The sequence below is a fragment of the Protomyctophum parallelum genome (genome assembly GCF_964188405.1).
Source record: "Protomyctophum parallelum genome assembly, chromosome: 15".
In the NCBI taxonomy this organism is placed as follows: Eukaryota; Metazoa; Chordata; class Actinopteri; order Myctophiformes; family Myctophidae; genus Protomyctophum; species Protomyctophum parallelum.
In genome coordinates, this window is record NC_139710.1 from 44,889,848 (window position 1) to 44,906,652 (window position 16,805).

General features: G+C 41.6%; 1 protein-coding gene across 2 annotated transcripts in view; it reads left to right on the forward strand.

Moving 5' to 3' along the window:
• dtx1 (deltex 1, E3 ubiquitin ligase) overlaps positions 1 to 14,849 on the forward strand; it is a 70,017-nt gene extending 55,168 nt beyond the window's left edge. Inside the window, exons 5-10 of one of the 2 annotated variants that reach the window (XM_083784155.1) lie at positions 635 to 796; positions 3,484 to 3,545; positions 6,347 to 6,505; positions 7,395 to 7,556; positions 10,277 to 10,366; positions 11,712 to 14,849. In XM_083784155.1, coding sequence (XP_083640281.1) covers positions 635 to 796; positions 3,484 to 3,545; positions 6,347 to 6,505; positions 7,395 to 7,556; positions 10,277 to 10,366; positions 11,712 to 11,936 — 860 coding nt within the window. In that variant the 3' untranslated portion in view covers positions 11,937 to 14,849. The remainder of the gene's footprint in view (positions 1 to 634; positions 797 to 3,483; positions 3,546 to 6,346; positions 6,506 to 7,394; positions 7,557 to 10,276; positions 10,367 to 11,711) is intronic. The other variant, XM_083784156.1, reaches the window with a different exon arrangement.
• The last annotated feature ends 1,956 nt before the right edge of the window (positions 14,850 to 16,805 follow it).

Genomic DNA, 16,805 nt, shown 5'->3' on the forward strand with positions numbered 1-16,805 from the left:
TTAGTAGTAGTATTGTTGTTGGCTAATAAAGCTAATTAATACATTATAATTGCTCTCTATAATTCAAATCAAAAAATTTAAATACCTTAAATGGTTTTATTTAATTCAGAAATAGTTCATTTTTCACTCAATTGGGACCGCTACCGTCGCAAGTTGATGATGTCATTTGTCCATGTGTGGTCCAGCCCTATGGAATGTACCGTGCTAATGAAAATTATTAAAATATTGCTTTGATGCACATATTAACCTTAGTAAGTAGCTTATTAAGTTGTTTTTCATTAGGCTATGTAATCCATACATTCCATAGGGCTGGACCACAAATGGGCATGTAACATCATCAACTTGTGATGGGAGCGGCCCCTATTGAGTGAAAGATTATAGTATTTAAGGTGTTTTTATTTTGTTATAGAGAACAATTAAAATATATTAAGGCATATTTGAATCCTTGAAAATTAGTGCACTATAAGCTCCAGTGAAGTATGAACCCAGTGGAATATTGTTACTGTTGCATAACAATTGCTGTGTGTGTGTGTGTGTGTGTGTGTGTGTGTGTGTGTGTGTGTGTGTGTGTGTGTGTGTGTGTGTGTGTGTGTGTGTGTGTGTGTGTGTGTGTGTGTGTGTGCGTGTGTGTAAGGTATGACAGGCATCTTGATGTGTGCAGCGGGTTTGCCTGTGTGTCTGACCCGTGCCCCTAAGCCCATCTTGCACCCGCCTCCCATCAACAAGAGTGACATGAAACCAGTACCAGGTGTGAATGGCAACCGCCGCAAAACCAAGAAGAAGCACCTCCGGAGAGGTACAGTATAGCTCGGAGGGTTGCTGGGTTGGGATGTGGGAATGAAGGAGAGAGAAGTATGTCGGAGCCAAATCCAGGCCAAACGTTTTGAAGAAGAGGGAAGAGGTGGTGTCAGGTGTTGGAAACTGCTTGACTGTTGTCTTAAATGCCCCAGGCTCCCAAGCTGTACTGTAGAAAGAAAGAAAGAAAGAAAGAAAGAAAGAAAGAAAGAAAGAAAGAAAGAAAGAAAGAAAGAAAGAGGGTAGAATAAAAAAAGAAAAAGAGTAGAGAGAAGTCTACTCAGTGGCCAGAGGAACAAATCAATAGATGGAGGCCTCCATGGTGTGCCTGTTTAGAACCTAGTGTTATACTTTTATATATATTGCTCTCCCTAATGGCAGTGTTTGCTATATAAAAGTATATATAAGGTCCATAAAAGTGTTCAAGCTGAACCGGCTAACCCTGACCCAAAAAGCACCACCCTGACTGTATACCCAACATGAACATACCGTAAAATATATAACAACCACTAACATTGAATTATTGGGTACATGTTCCTTCAACACATTCACATGGATTTCACATTCTTCAGCGGACATTGACAGAGGTGTCTCACAAGAAAGCGTAATTAAATGGTGAAGCTGGTGGTGTGATGGACGGATTGTGTGGCTGAAGATGTGTCTCTCTCCGGGCTTAAATAAGTCCAGGTTGATGGATGCTGTGGAAACCACTACTGTATGTGTCTCCCAGGGGACTCGTTGTCCTGATTGATCAACAAGGCTGTAGTCCACTGAGCCTTCCCACAGCTTGTCCTCCGATTCAGTCAACCCTGCATGGGCTCTCTTTCTCCCCACGAGCTTGACGCTATATTGTACTGTAGACACGCAGACTTATGAGGCAAGCGCTGTGGCGGTGATGACACTGTGTGTGTGATGTGTGTGTGTGTGTGTGTGTGTGTGTGTGTGTGTGTGTGTGTGTGTGTGTGTGTGTACTGATCAATGGAAGAGGCAGCAGCCAAATGTGTGTGCACTCTGCAGCAGCACAGCCGAGTGCAGCCCTGGCAGAGAGAGGAATTACAGTGGGGGGGGGGGGGAGAGAGAGAGAGAATAAGAGAGAGTAATATAGAGAATGACCAATTGGGAGGGTGGGGGGGCAGAGAAAGGAAGAAAAGGAAGAAAAAGAGAGCACACACAGTATGACAAATGTTGTGTTCTGCTCACTGTAATCGAGAGGACAGATTTAGGCTTATTGTGTTGTGCGTGCTGGCAAGGAACCAGGCCTTTGATCCAGCTAATGATGTCATCAAGAGCAACAGTGGAAAATGCGAAATACGTGTTTGTGTGTGTGTGTGTGTGTGTGTGTGTGTGTGTGTGTGTGTGTGTGTGTGTGTGTGTGTGTGTGTGTGTGTGTGTGTGTGTGTGTGTGTGTGTGTGTGTGTGTGCATCTCTCTCTCTCTCTCCATCATTTAATCAAGTACCTTTCTGTCCATTATACTTCAATCTACCTTTTCATGCACCTATGCCCACTCTCTCCCCTTTGCTTCATTACATTGACATTTTCATTACACACACATTTCTTCTCTCTGGTCTCTCCCTGTCCTCTCGTCTCTACTATGCATGCCACGTTTATTCTGTCACTGTAGTTGAAACAAACAAACAAAAGCACTCGTGTGTTGGGGGAGAGGCCGTACGCCCATCCAGCGGTATTAGGGGTGTGTGTGTGTGCACGTTTTTGTGTGTGTGTGTGTGTGTGTGTGTGTGTGTGTGTGTGTGTGTGTGTGTGTGTGTGTGTGTGTGTGTGTGTGTGTGTGTGTGTGTGTGTGTGTGTGTGTGTGTGTGTGCTCGTGCTCTCACTCATGCTAGACTGGCTGCACACAGGGATTACAGAACCCGCAGGGGGACAGCTTATTATGTGTCAGTCAGTTTGAAGGTGACCTTTCCAACATTACACTCTCACATGCTGTACTGATAGACAGAGAGAAAGTGAGAGAGAGTGGGAGTGAGAGTGAGAGTGAGAGTGAGAGAGAGAGAGAGAGAGAGAGAGAGACACTAATGCTAACATGAATACTCATTAAAAAACAAAAAGTCACACCTGTGTGAACTGAGTGGTGCAACTCCCCTCTCCCCCTGCCCCCCTCTCTCTCTCTCTCTCTCTCTCTCTCTCTCATTAGCAGGCAACAGTGCAGCACTATCTGTCTCTCTCTGTTTCTGGCACAACAGCACCACTTTTGCCCCTACTGGTACTCATAGTCACATAGGTTAACACAGACATTAATTGCTGTTTCTTGGAGTGGTTGCACCACTCAAAAATGTGCTACCACCACATAGGCTACACACAAAATGCAACACACTTAGGGCTGTAGTTATGTCGTGGCCTCATGGGTATTTAAATGGCTATAGACGGGGTTCAATGAGCGTACAGTGGAATGAATGGTGTTTCTTGTACATAGAGATGTAGTCAGTATTCAGCAGTGTTCAAAGGACAATCAACCATCATCCAATGCCTCCTCCTGCCTTAATTCTTTATAGTCAATGTTCAGACAGTGGAGCTTAACCACATTCAATTTACCCTCAGTGTACGTGTGCGCCTGTCTGTGTCCGTGTGTGTGTGCGCGCACACACGCACATGACGTGCATGCTCGTGTGCATGTGTTGAGCCCTTTTGTGGTCATGATGTCAGCTATCTAATGTTGCGTTTCATTACTATAGGGAAAAACCCAGAGGATGTGGTGAGGAGATACACAGAGAAAATTAAAGTAGCCCCAGATGAGGTAAGACAAGACACACACACACACACACACACACACACACACACACACACACACACACACACACACCCTGTTTTCATTGCAGCTCAAAAGGCTTCAGAACACACAAAGAAACCCCCAGACAACAGAAAATCCACTGAATGTTCAAAGTTCAGGTTGTGTGGGTATAATTGAGGTCATAAAACCTCAAATAAAAAATTAAATAAAATTACATTTTACATAAAACAAAATAGAAAATGACCATGAAGCAATTAGCCTTAGGTGTTGTGAAAGGCATTGGAATATTGACCAAGAGAAATATGCAGTACACACATACTGTACCAAGAGGTGTTGTCTTGTCACTCAACCAATCATGTGATGAGAAGAGCCACCTCGTCACAACTTAAAACATCGGCCACAGCAGTCTACAGACCTATATTAACAGCAGCCTTCAGTTCCATAGCAATAAACAATGTCAATGAACATGATTCATTGCCACCCAGCCTTTGGGCCCCAATCAATAGAGCAAAAGCTTGAATCAAATTAGTGTAAACATAGCACAGTCAATAACAGACAGCAGCTACACACAAAAAAACAGGGGCGATACCTTTAGCCAAGTTTAGCCTTCTTCAATTGTATGGGCTTTTGCCAGGGTCGGATTTGAAAGCCAAAATGATTTGCCATTTACTCCACCATTGGGCCTCAATACAACAGCAGAAGAAAGCAAACACCTGAAGCCAGACAGTAGAAACAGTGGCAGGTAGCCGCAATTTGCAACTCTAGATTTTTTTTACAATGGGTTGAATCTAGAGTTGCAACAAGCTCCATCCACTTCCTATTCATCTTTTTTGGTTTGTGATCTGCTTGTCTTAAATGACGTTTAACTCACCAACATTGCAGCTGCAGTCCAAGCTTGAATTATCCTCTTTCAATCTGCCGAGCTTGTTTTTCATAAAAATCCCCCGTAGACATGTTATGAGTTACTTTCTGTCCAAAATATTCCAAGAGTTCACATTCCGAGCTGCCATTTTGTATTTTTGCAACGTGCCGTAAAACAAGACGTGAGGGGGAGCGCTTGTTTAATAGAAGGCTGTGCGTGACGGGGCGTCGCACTGCGTCGGCCTCTTCTTTGGGTGTCTTACCTGCGCAGGTAAGATTCTATTAAACAAGCGCTCCCCCTCACGTCTTGTTTTACGGCACGTTGCAAAAATACAAAATGGCAGCTCGGAATGTGAACTCTTGGAATATTTTGGACAGAAAGTAACTCATAACATGTCTACGGGGGATTTTTATGAAAAACAAGCTCGGCAGATTGAAAGAGGATAATTCAAGCTTGGACTGCAGCTGCAATGTTGGTGAGTTTAATGTCATTTAAGACAAGCAGATCACAAACCAAAAGATGAATAGGAAGTGGATGGAGCTTGTTGCAACTCTAGATTCAACCCATTGTAAAAAAATCTAGAGTTGCAAATTGCGGCTAAGTGGCAGGTAGCAGCACACAGAAGAACAGAGTGCCTACCTTTAGTTATCTTCTTACTTGATCGGGTCTCCCTATAGCAGCTCTCTGTTAAACAGAAAATCTTCAGGAGAGAGTACTCACACAGGATTCAAGTAAAATTGGAAGTGATAAAAAAAAATCCAAATTAAAAAGAACCTAAATTGTAATTGTTTGCCAAAGTTATTATTACTTTAATTAGTTAGTGCAATCTGAATTGATTCAAGGAACGGCCAAAGCTTTTACATGTGTAGTGGCAAAAAATAATGATGCACTATAGTACTCTTTATTATCGACCCCACGGCCACACCCATACCACACTGGCCGATCTCAACTCAACCATAACAATGGTTACATTACACCCAATATGTGTCCCTATAGAATCTGGTCCCTGTCCCTTATTGCTCCTTCCTGTTTGTCATGTGATGTCTAACTAACCAATACACACAAGACACAACGTGTGTGTGTGTGTGTGTGTGTGTGTGTGTGTGTGTGTGTGTGTGTGTGTGTGTGTGTGTGTGTGTGTGTGTGTGTGTGTGTGTGTGTGTGTGTGTGTGTGTGTGTGTGTGTGTGTGTGTGTGTGTGTGTGTGTGTGTGTGTGTGTGTGTGTGTGTGTGTGTGTGTGTGTGTGTGTGTGTGTGTGTGTGTGTGTGTGTGTGTGTTAATTAATGAAAGTTGCACTAATATGCCCGTTCTACCACATTCTACCACAACACACAAACTGCATAGTGTGCCGCGCCTATGCCTCGGCCAAAGTCAAACCACAACAGAAACAAAATCTGCTCTGCTATGAAAAATCTGCTCTGCTATCTTTTTATTATTATTATTATTATTATTATTATTATTATTATTATTATTATTATTATTATTATTATTATTATTATTATTATTATTTTGTAATTATGTATGCATGTATTTATTATATTATTTATTTTTATTTCCTCCAGAATGTTTTTCCGACTATCCTTGGGATTGTGGGTGGGGGGAGGGTGGGATAGGGGATGGAGTTGTCTGTTTAATACTTGCCCCATGTTACAAAAAACCCCATGTTACAAAAAACCTGAATAAAAAGATTTTGAAAAGAAAGAAAGTTGCACTAATATTTTAGAAATAGGTCAACAATACAAATTACGTTAGTTTTGTGGATTCATTTACTTTTACTGCGTGGCCCCCAGTGCCCCCCAAAAAATGACCGGAACTACTTAATATTTCACCGAAAACAGAGCAGAATTAATACAGTTGCAGTACCAATTATATTTTCATGGTTAATTAATCGCATGGAAAACGAATACGTAAAGATGCTTTGTTATCATATCTTTGTCTCTGCCAGGACTGTACCATCTGCATGGAAAGGCTGGTTATGTCATCAGGCTATGAAGGTGTCTTGCAGCACAAAGGCATCAAGCCAGAGCTGGTGGGCAAGCTTGGCAAGTGTGGTCACATGTACCATCTGCTGTGCCTGGTCGCCATGTACAACAATGGCAATAAGGTAGATACAAGCTTTTGAGCCAGACATTGTTATCGTGTCATTACATTTATTACAAGACTTGCCGTTTGATTGGAGTAGTTGGCACTGGCCTCTCCTGGCTCTGAGTGATGTTGTAATATTGATCAGGTCCAAATCTCAGCATTTCCTGTAAAGTGTAACCGTAGGAGCCAGGATACCAGCCATTGGCAACTATAAACGTTATCATCCACCTATATTTAAAACTTGATGGGAACACATTAAGGGAGAGTCCAATTTTGACAACAACAACAAAAAACAACACAGTAACAAAATGTGATTTAAAAAGGTCCAGATTGCTGCACACTTCATTTGGATACAGACATTGCTTCCATAGCCAAATATGTTACTCACATTTGATGCATGAATTATGATAACCTAAGTCAGGAATGTTTTTATTTGTTTTTAGACAAGAAAAAAAGATTACATGTAGGGTTTCCTACTATAGAAGGAATGGATTCCTGAGCTGCATGTTTACATTTTGTCAGCCACCTTGGATGTTGACAAAATGATGTTGTAGTTACAATGGCTGGCCAGTGGGGGTGATGCTGATGCTTTAGCTATAGTGTCCACTCCACTGTGGTGGCACTGGTGGCTGATGTGAAAACCCATTCACAAAAATATCATTTTATTAACAGTATTCTCATCAAGAGTTTGGGAAACAGTAACAGATGAAACTTCTGAGAACATGGAAACCATCTGAAGCAAATCTGAAATGAACCACGGAAATGGGATTTATGGATCCAATACAATCTTAATCCTAATTTATTTACGCTTTAGACAAAAGTTAGTGAGGTATTTTCAGCGAATACATTATAAATACAGTATAATGTATACGGTATTGTAGACAAATCATTGTATTTCTTTCTTAAAGGATGGCAGTCTTCAGTGCCCAACATGCAAAGCAATCTATGGGGAGAAAACAGGCACCCAGCCCCCTGGGAAGATGGAGTACCATGTCATTCCCCACTGCCTGCCTGGCTACCCAGAGTCCAAGACCATCCGTATTGTCTATGACATTCCTGCGGGTATCCAGGTTAGTACTGCCTTGCCTCCATAAACGAGGCTTGGTGAAACCTAGCATATTGCTAGGCCATGTACAGGCAATGTGTGAAATTGTGGTCAATTTGTTAGACTAGAGGGTTAGTCAGTGGTAGTACAGTGAATGCCTGGATATCAAATATTCATTTGCAATATTCTGTCATCGCCCTACTGCATGCATTCCATGTCTCTCTCCATTTGTCACTGTATCAATAAAGCCGGTTAAATGAAAAATCTCTACAAAGGAAAAGTCTTGAAGGATGATAGATTGGCCAACCAATGATTTAACTTCATCATTCAGTCAGTCGGTCTGTCTAAGAGATACATTATCTCTAGAGCTGGCTGGTCTGGCCAAAAATAAACAATACTGTTTTCTCTAAACCTCCTCTGGTAAATCCATAACCTCACTGCCACAGTTGCTAAATAGATTATTTCCTTTATCTGTGAATTGTAGGGACAACAAGGAGGTGTTCTGGTGACACTATATCAATGTAGGCCGCTACAGCATGAATGTGACAGTATTAATTGATGAATTCATCAGTATTAATGCTTTATTGCATTCATACAACAAACATGTAGCAAAATACAAATGGCAATGACCACATAATCTCCTTGAAGAGAATAGAGATCACAGCTTCCTCTCTGTGCACTGAAAGAGGCAGGAAGTGGGCAGATGAGAGAGAAAGAGCTGCATATTTCATCTTGACATGCAGAGCCAAGATTTAATAAAGTCAATAAAGTGACCTTTTATACCAGAGGAGCTGGTTTAGACTCCCAGGGGAGGGGACAGACGGCTGTGGCAGTCTGACTACTCAACAGTGCAGCACAGCAGGACCCTAGGACATTTGAACTGGTCTCCCCTCTCTCCCTTTATTGTATTATATTTAGTTGTCTCCGCCAGGCCGAAGGCATGGCCGAGACTATGTTCGCCCCCTCTCCGTTCGTCCTTCCGTCCATCCGTACCATTGGACTGATCAGTGTGAAACTTTGCACGCACACTCCCTAGATAGAGGCCAAGGAAAAACCTTTTATAGCGCCACTATCACGCACATCGTTACACATTATCTCTGTAGTCATGTGATCAAGACGGATCTGTCAGATTTTTCATATACTGTACATCCTGATTGGCTAGGTTCAAAATTCCTCAAATTATGAACGATTCGGAATCCGATTGCCGTGAAACTTCCCATTGACATGTTATTGCGCCACCAGGAGGCCGTTTTTTTTTAATGTTTTTTTGCGGCTTTCGCCTTTATTTTTTGGTGGGACAGCCAGTAGGCTGACAGGAAATGGGGGAGAGAGATGGGGGGGTGACATGCAGTGAAGGCCGTCGGGATCTGGAGTCAAACCCACGGCACACTGCCAGACTCGGGCTACCGGCCAAGGTGCCTGGACCGCTGAGCCACGGCCCAGGCCAGGAGGCCGTTTCTTTGCCAAAAACAATAGAGGGTATGCACGTGACATCATCATCAAACCCGGACGTTATGCAGGAATGCCCAGTGAGTGGCAAAAAACTACTTTCTGGCCTTGACATGCAGCCCATGAATCCAAACAGAAGTCCTATCTGATTGCATTAAACAAACATTAAACAATGTTAAACTCACTTTGCCTGTTGCTTTTCCACTCGATTTGCCACTTCACTTTAAGCATGCGCATACCCTCTATTTTGCTATTACTGCTACAGATTTTTTTATACTCATGTCATCAAGACAGACCTGTTTGATTTTTCATATTTCATGCTGTTTGGCCAAGATTGACTTCAACTACCTGGCCTATAGGAGCACATTTTTCTAGTCCCGTTTAGTTTTTCCATTTTTTCTCTTTGTCTTTCTACTCTGCTGTCTATTATTATTCTCTGTCTCTCTCATCCCCCCACACCCACACACTACCTACAATCATATTTTGTAATGCATTGATTCCATAAATTAATCATTCCATAAAATGTGTGCATCATCGATCGTCGATGCACACATTTTCACATCCATACTATAAATATACATATTATCACAATAAATATAATCCTCCAGGAGGTTTTATTCTGTGTGATCCAGGAAGAACTGACATCCCTCCAGAGAGCACTGTGACAGTACAACAGGGTATGAGATTTAAGTCAGGATTGTCAAGGAGTTAGTACAATTAATAACCAAGCCAAATAACGCCAAAGCTCCACCTACTGTGTTGTATTGCGTTTGGACGGCTTAAAAAATGTAACCGTGGAGAATGGGAGCGAATGCAGTGCAATGCAATGTCGGCAGTGGAGCACCCTTCATAAAAGGGAACATTCCCTGCGTTGACGTGACGCCGACACAGTGCAAGTGGAGCTTCGGCGTAAAACAAATGTGCAGAACTTTGCCTTTGTGACATTGGTGCAGAAACATATTGATAAATTACAATCAGATTCAAAGTATTCAGTGTAATTAGTTAATGGATGTAGAAGGATTTGTCTTGATGAAATTGGTCGGTGCATAGACATATTGACTAACTCTAGTCTAGTGTCATGGACCAGCTGACACACCAGACACACAGAGGGTCCCAAATTTGACCCCAAATTTACGTCATCTTGTCCCCACACGTTTCATATTTGTCATCGACAATGAAAGGAGAAATTAGGTCAAATGTCTGCCAAATACGACCAGTATGAGATGATGCATGATGATGTACGATGATAAGAGTGCCCCTCACTTCGATTGATTTTTTTGTTCCTATTTCCTATAGACCACTGAACACCCCAACCCAGGCAAGAGGTTCAGTGCTAGAGGCTTCCCTCGACACTGCTACCTACCTGACAATGACAAAGGCAGAAAGGTAAGTGTAACAGGGCGACGCCACCTAGGGTATTGCGGCCTAAGGAATAGTTTTTAATTAATCCAATAGTCAAGAAATCCTCAAATTTTCTAATAGGATATCATAGGATTGCAAAAATACTATTAGAATCCTATAGGATTTTCCAAAGTTCCAATAGAATTCTATAGGATTCTATTGGAACTTTGGAAATGTTGGATTATGAACATTTTAAAATGATCCAATATAATTTCTATAGGATTATGAAATTCCTATAAAAATCGTATAGGATTTTCTCATTTTCTAATAGAATCCTATAAGATTACGAAAATATTATTAGGATCCTATAGGATTGCAAAAATCCTATTAGAATCCTATAGGATTTTCCAAAGTTGGAATGCTCTACCAACAGCCCTGAAAGCTTTAACTTCCCGATTAAGGTGTAAGGCTGACCTAAAAACATGGCTCCACGACCATTCAAATGTCACTATCATACAGTAAAGTTTTATTCATTAAAATAAATCCCAGATTGGCCCGGACAGCTGTCCAGGTACCTAGTCTCAATGTAGCCTGACAGCGCGTTGCTGGTTGGAGTCCCGATCCCAGCGGCCTTTTCTGCATGCCACTCCCCATCTCTCTCTCTCTACCCATTTCCTGTCAAACTACTGTACTATCAATAAAAGTTTGAATGCAATATTCTATGCATGATTTATATCAGTGGTTCTTAGTTATGTTGTGAAGTGAGGTGTACTATGCCTGGGGTGACTCCAGGCACACCTTGAGATTTTGCTGAAGTGCTACAGAAGTCAATGTCGACTGAAATGATTACCTGCACTTTATTAATATTCAGCTTTATGAGCTTTTAATCCAATGGCTCCCCTAAGGTAAAATTATTTGAGCTGAGTTCAGCTGCTCAGTGCATTCTGAAAACTAAAACATATGTTGCTGTGTTGTTTAGCAAGATGGATCTAACTGTTATATGCACATTTATTTTTCAAATGAAATGCTTATTAAATCTGTGACTTAGGGTTAGGGTTATTTATGTTATTCTGAATCACGGTTGAATCCATTTTCGGATCACTTCGAAGGGAGACAGCGTTCCTTCTAGTGTGTAGCTTCTAATTTAGTTTGTTGTCAGCTGTGAGCAGAGCACTCGGTTTGTAGCGCAGAGACATCAAAGCCTCCTGCTTGCTTGGCCTCGCGCCGAAAAACGAAATTTCAATCCGATTGATTCTCCGATCGTACTGAAACATAACATGTACAGTATATGACCACCACATAGTTTTATTGTTTGCTCTGAAGAAAATCTGATTTGTGTCACAGAAATGTTTTGTCATCATCAATCATTGCGGATCATGTGTGCCTTCAGGTTCTGAAACTTCTGATCATGGCCTGGGATCGCCGCCTCATCTTCACCATTGGCACATCCAGCACCACGGGCGAGTCGGACACAGTGGTGTGGAACGAAGTCCACCACAAGACAGAGTTCGGCTCCAACCTGACCGGTCACGGCTACCCGGACCCCAAATATCTGGACAATGTGCTGACCGAGCTGTCTGCCCAGGGAGTGGGTGAGGATAAACTGAAGGACTGACTGACTGCCTGGCTGACAGACTAACTGACTGGCCTGTTGACTGGAGATGGTATGAAGCTGTGGAGCTCCACACCCACTGTCCCTAACATCTGCCTCTAATGCAGAGGTCGCTCTGCATGACAGGCGAGAGCGGTCTGACATTCTGCTTAAACCCAAAACAACAGACTCTGCAGATACAGTATGTCATGTGGACAGTAACAGCGATGGATGGAAAGAAAAAGTCATGGGGTTTTCAATTAATTATTTGGTTTTAGTAGTGCCGTTTCTTTGCATTTACATAGAAACCTACTGTAAGCCCCCCCCCCCCACCACCACTACCACCACTGTCTCTCTCCATCAATGCCTTGAACATTGATGTTTTTGCTAAATGTTCTTATAGGGTAGAGGAATGTGAAAGCATGGTGAGAAATGTTGTTTGTGGCATTACCTGTGGGTACATACTGTATAGTCTGCATAAACCCCGTTCAGAGTGCATGCAGTCAGAACCCTTTCCTCTGCTTTAGGGGTGTTAATGGTGTGCCCGTGTCACAGGGAAGGGACAAGTGCAACTGACTTGGTCCACACCAGTGCTGCAAAATGGATTGAAATTGAAAGCGTACCTGAAAGTTGTAGGAGGATTGTATCTTGAAATACTTCCAGATATGTAATATTTAATTAAAAGTGTCAGGGCACTTGCATTGTCAGTCAACAATTTCCCTGGCTTGTGTGTAGAAAATGTTTGGAGTTTAGTAATCAAGAATTGACTGGAATACTTGTTGGTTTACCTGTATCTTTCTCTAAATGACTTGATTAGTGTGCCATTTGATGGACAGATCCTTGGATTTTGAATTAGTAATCAGTGTGAGTTGAGTGGATATAGTCATTTGACTTTAGGTCTGTATCACTGGCTGGCCATTGTGCCATGTTCAGTATACCTGATGCCATTGTTCAATGTTCAATGACTGTGTAAAGTCAAAGATGTATTATTGTACTGCATGTGCTAGGTTTGCAGAGAACTGAAGGAGATTAAATATTAGTGTTTGGAGGCAAGCGTATGTTTTATGGCTAACCTTGTCGGCTGCCTTTGAAAGGAAACATGAAAAAGGTTAAACAAGCATCTTACCAATCAGTTTGATGCTTGTTGAAAAACTGGTGGAACTGGAAAGAGCTGAGGCAGTGAAAGGGGATTTGCTGCCCTCCAAGGTTAAACTCATTTGTTTTGTTGACACATTGACGACTCTGACCTCTGTTAAAGTCTGCCTTATTATTCTCCCATTGAAAGAAGCTGAGGCGTTGGGTATGATCTATCACGCTCACCATACATCGGGCGTTGAGCTGTGTGCATACGCATGCTCTGTGGCATTTATATGCCACCAGTTTAAGTCCTTGAACAGAAAAGCTGAACATGCTTGTCAGAGAGAGCAACATCCTCCCTTCTCAAAGACCAACCATGTCCCCCTCAGAGAGCCATCTTAGCCACAGCTGTCCTCATGCTTGCCTGTGATCTACAAGCCACTGGTGGGCTTGTTCTGCATAACATGCTGCGTTGGGCCTTCAGTGCGGATTGTTGGTGCAGCTTTGGACAGATACCCATCCTTCTCTCTGTGATCTCACTGCAGGTTATCAGATCCAAGCTTGATTTATATCTCTCCATTTATCTATCTGTCTGTCTGTCTGTCTGTCTGTCTGTCCGTCCGTCCACCCCCTTCCCACCCCTCCAGCAGCAGCAGCAGATGGGCTCTGGGTAAAAATAAATCATGGGAATGGTGTTCCAGAATGTAGATGGATGTTTCAACATCCTTAGCCCTCACACCCCTCCAGATTATATGCCTTTTAACTGAATTATGTTTTTCTTCTCAAGGTTTCCTCACTGGGAGGCTTGTGATAATTATTTGCCTCTATAATTCATCATCAATGTGTATGTTCTATGTTAATGAGGAGAGATGTTGGCATTCCAAAGGACATTGAAAGTTTATAGCGTAGGCGGCTAGGCGCCCACTTGTGGGTTGTGGGTGTTGAATATTTGGGACTGAATCATAGTCTTCCGTAGCACTTTGAGGCAAGCAGTTTTCTTTAATCAGTCCTTTCATTTTTAGGAAAAATGTCTTCTGTCGTATTGACAACATCTGATGTTTTGCTTTATTAAGTTGATGTTTATAAAAATGGCTTGTAATGCTTTGGCAAATATATACAATGTACATTTGCAGATGTGATATACCTTTAAATTCAAGCTCAATTTGAGTCTATGGTGTTAGTTTAATTTATTTTTATACTCTTATATATTAGAAAATATAATGACATCAACTTTCCCACATATCTAAACACAGGCACATATTAACATGAATACATACAAATCTGGCAAATACTCATTTGTCAGTATTGTCAGGGACTGTTCCCAAATATGTATGACATGTTATGGATGTCTTATATTACCAGTAGTCTTAGCGTATGCTGCTGTCGTTACCTTAATGTAGAATCTGTGTAGTTGATCCCCCGAGGGGTGCCAATAAGTACAGTAAGTGTGTCTTTATTATTGTTTGGGGGAGCTTTAGCAGCATGAATAGATGGCCCTCCCTCTAGGCCATTATATATTTTTTTATTTGTTCAGAAGAACCACAGAGTGGATGCAGTCAACGATCTCTGTTCTCTGAAGTTGAAAACGGAAGACAAGGGTCAATAGTATTTGTGATGTGTTTCTAATCTATATCCACTTGAACCCCAGTGTCCCCTATTCTGAGAATGTCATAATAGATGAACATTTGGTGAAAATAGGCAAACAAACATTCTACAAAAATGGCAGACCTACTTAAGCTCACGACACGTTGCAACATCTTGTGAGCTTGTAGTTCGGCTATTCTGATTAACCCATTCTGGGCGGGAACCCCTTTTGGTGGAAAATAGCAGATCTATACAAGCTCATAGCGTGCCACCGAGTGGCACGCTATGAGCTTGTAGGTCTGCTATTTGTTTTTAATCGTGAAAAGTGGATTTAGAAGATTTTTTTAATTTTAATTTTTAAGAGATGTTGTGTAGAGGGGGAAAAAAGGAGGGGACCAAGTGGGTGTCACAATGAGGACAAATTCAAATATTATCAGCTCAGTTGGCGATCATAGGCAAATCTACCGAATTGACATTCAAGCAGGGGGAGGCAGTGTCTCAGGAGTCATTTGGGAGCCATTTGGGAACTAGAAGGTTTACTGTTTGATCCCCAGCCCGTGCTCACTTATTAGTGCCAAAGGCTAGTAGGTGATTACGCCATTTTTAAGTGGTGTTCGAATGTGTAGCAAGAAATATTATACCCTATATAGTGGACTCATCTTTATGATTGATTGATTGATTGATTGATTGAAAAAGAGAAATTCAAGTAATACAATGCATTCACTGAAATTCCAAGGATAAGAAAGCACAATATAACTTTGAGGTCCATTGTGGTTCTTAACAAAGAACAGACATTGATCCCTAAGTATGTTTTATCCCACAATGCATCATAAAAAACATTGGGTACAAACGATGGTCACTAAAACTACACTATACCATATGGTTGCTAGTAGGTGCTTTTAGCATTGTGCCGGGAAAGAAATGCTGATGTATATTTGGCACGCAACAGCAATGACATCAGTAATGTCAAGTAATATCTGAAATATTTTTTGCAGATGAGTTCACTGTATAGTGTATACTAGTCTACAGAACTCCCTACACCATAGGGAGTAGGGAGTAGTCAATGAGAGAATGATTTTGGACACAGACAAAGGGTCCTTGAGCAAGACATGGTACCACCACTCCTTCCCAGATGCTGTTTAATATTTCTAGCAAACTGTTCCTAATAGTTAGAAAGGGTTGTAGAGGACACATTTCCAGGTACGTGCAAATGTACTTGGCCAACAAGTAAAGGGGACACAATAGTAATACACATTTATTATTTATTAAATACTGTCTACTTTACAGTTGTCTAAACTTGCTGGCAGTCATTGTACTGTCCTCTGCAACAACTCCCACCCATCTGGCACCCAAGGACCATAAAACAAATCATTTAAAATAATTGGATTTTGCAACTGCTATTTGGCCCAGGTCTTGACAACAGTGGTCATTTTGCCTGTTCCATTTCAAGTTTTCTCCTTCACAGCTTTTTGACACCCTTTATATGGGAGAGCTCGAAAGAATGCTTCCAGTCTATCAGGGAATTTTCCATTTTCAAAAATATACTTGTACAAATGCAATTTCTTTTCTTTTTCTTCACTTCTCATGTTTTGATGTAGTGGGATGAATGGAGTACTCCATGGTGCCGGCCCGTTGGACTTTTCAGGTGTGTACAGGGACTAAATATACAGCAGAGTTCTCTTCGCTTGGTGGTTCAAAGAAGAGGAATGGTGTTTATGCAATTTAATGTTGAGTGAGAGAACTAATAATTTATGTGTAGCAAGAAAGGGTGCTTTTGGGGAGGGGGGTGACAATTGGGGTGTTTTCTTCATGGGGCGCCTATACCTCTCAGTTTCTAAACAAAGGGGAAGTGATCCAAGGCTGTTCAAAGGCTTTATATTAGAAGACAGTAAGACACACATATATATATTTTTGATGTCTTTTTGGGGAGAAAAAAAAGACTGTCTTCAAATTGACACTCACATGCCACATTGTTATATTGTGCTTGTGATATGTTCCGTACTATTTTCCATAGCATAATTTCATTAGAAGTGGAATGTGGGACAAAATCAACAAGGTGTACTTCCATATAAAGGATTTACTTTACTGTTGTATTCTTATATAGTCTCCAATACATACCACCTATCTTTCTACAACAATACACTTTACATTATATTTTGCAGACATGTCTGTCTGTACATGCACGTGTGTGCATTATGAGCATATACATGTGCAAGTGCTGATCTTGCCTCC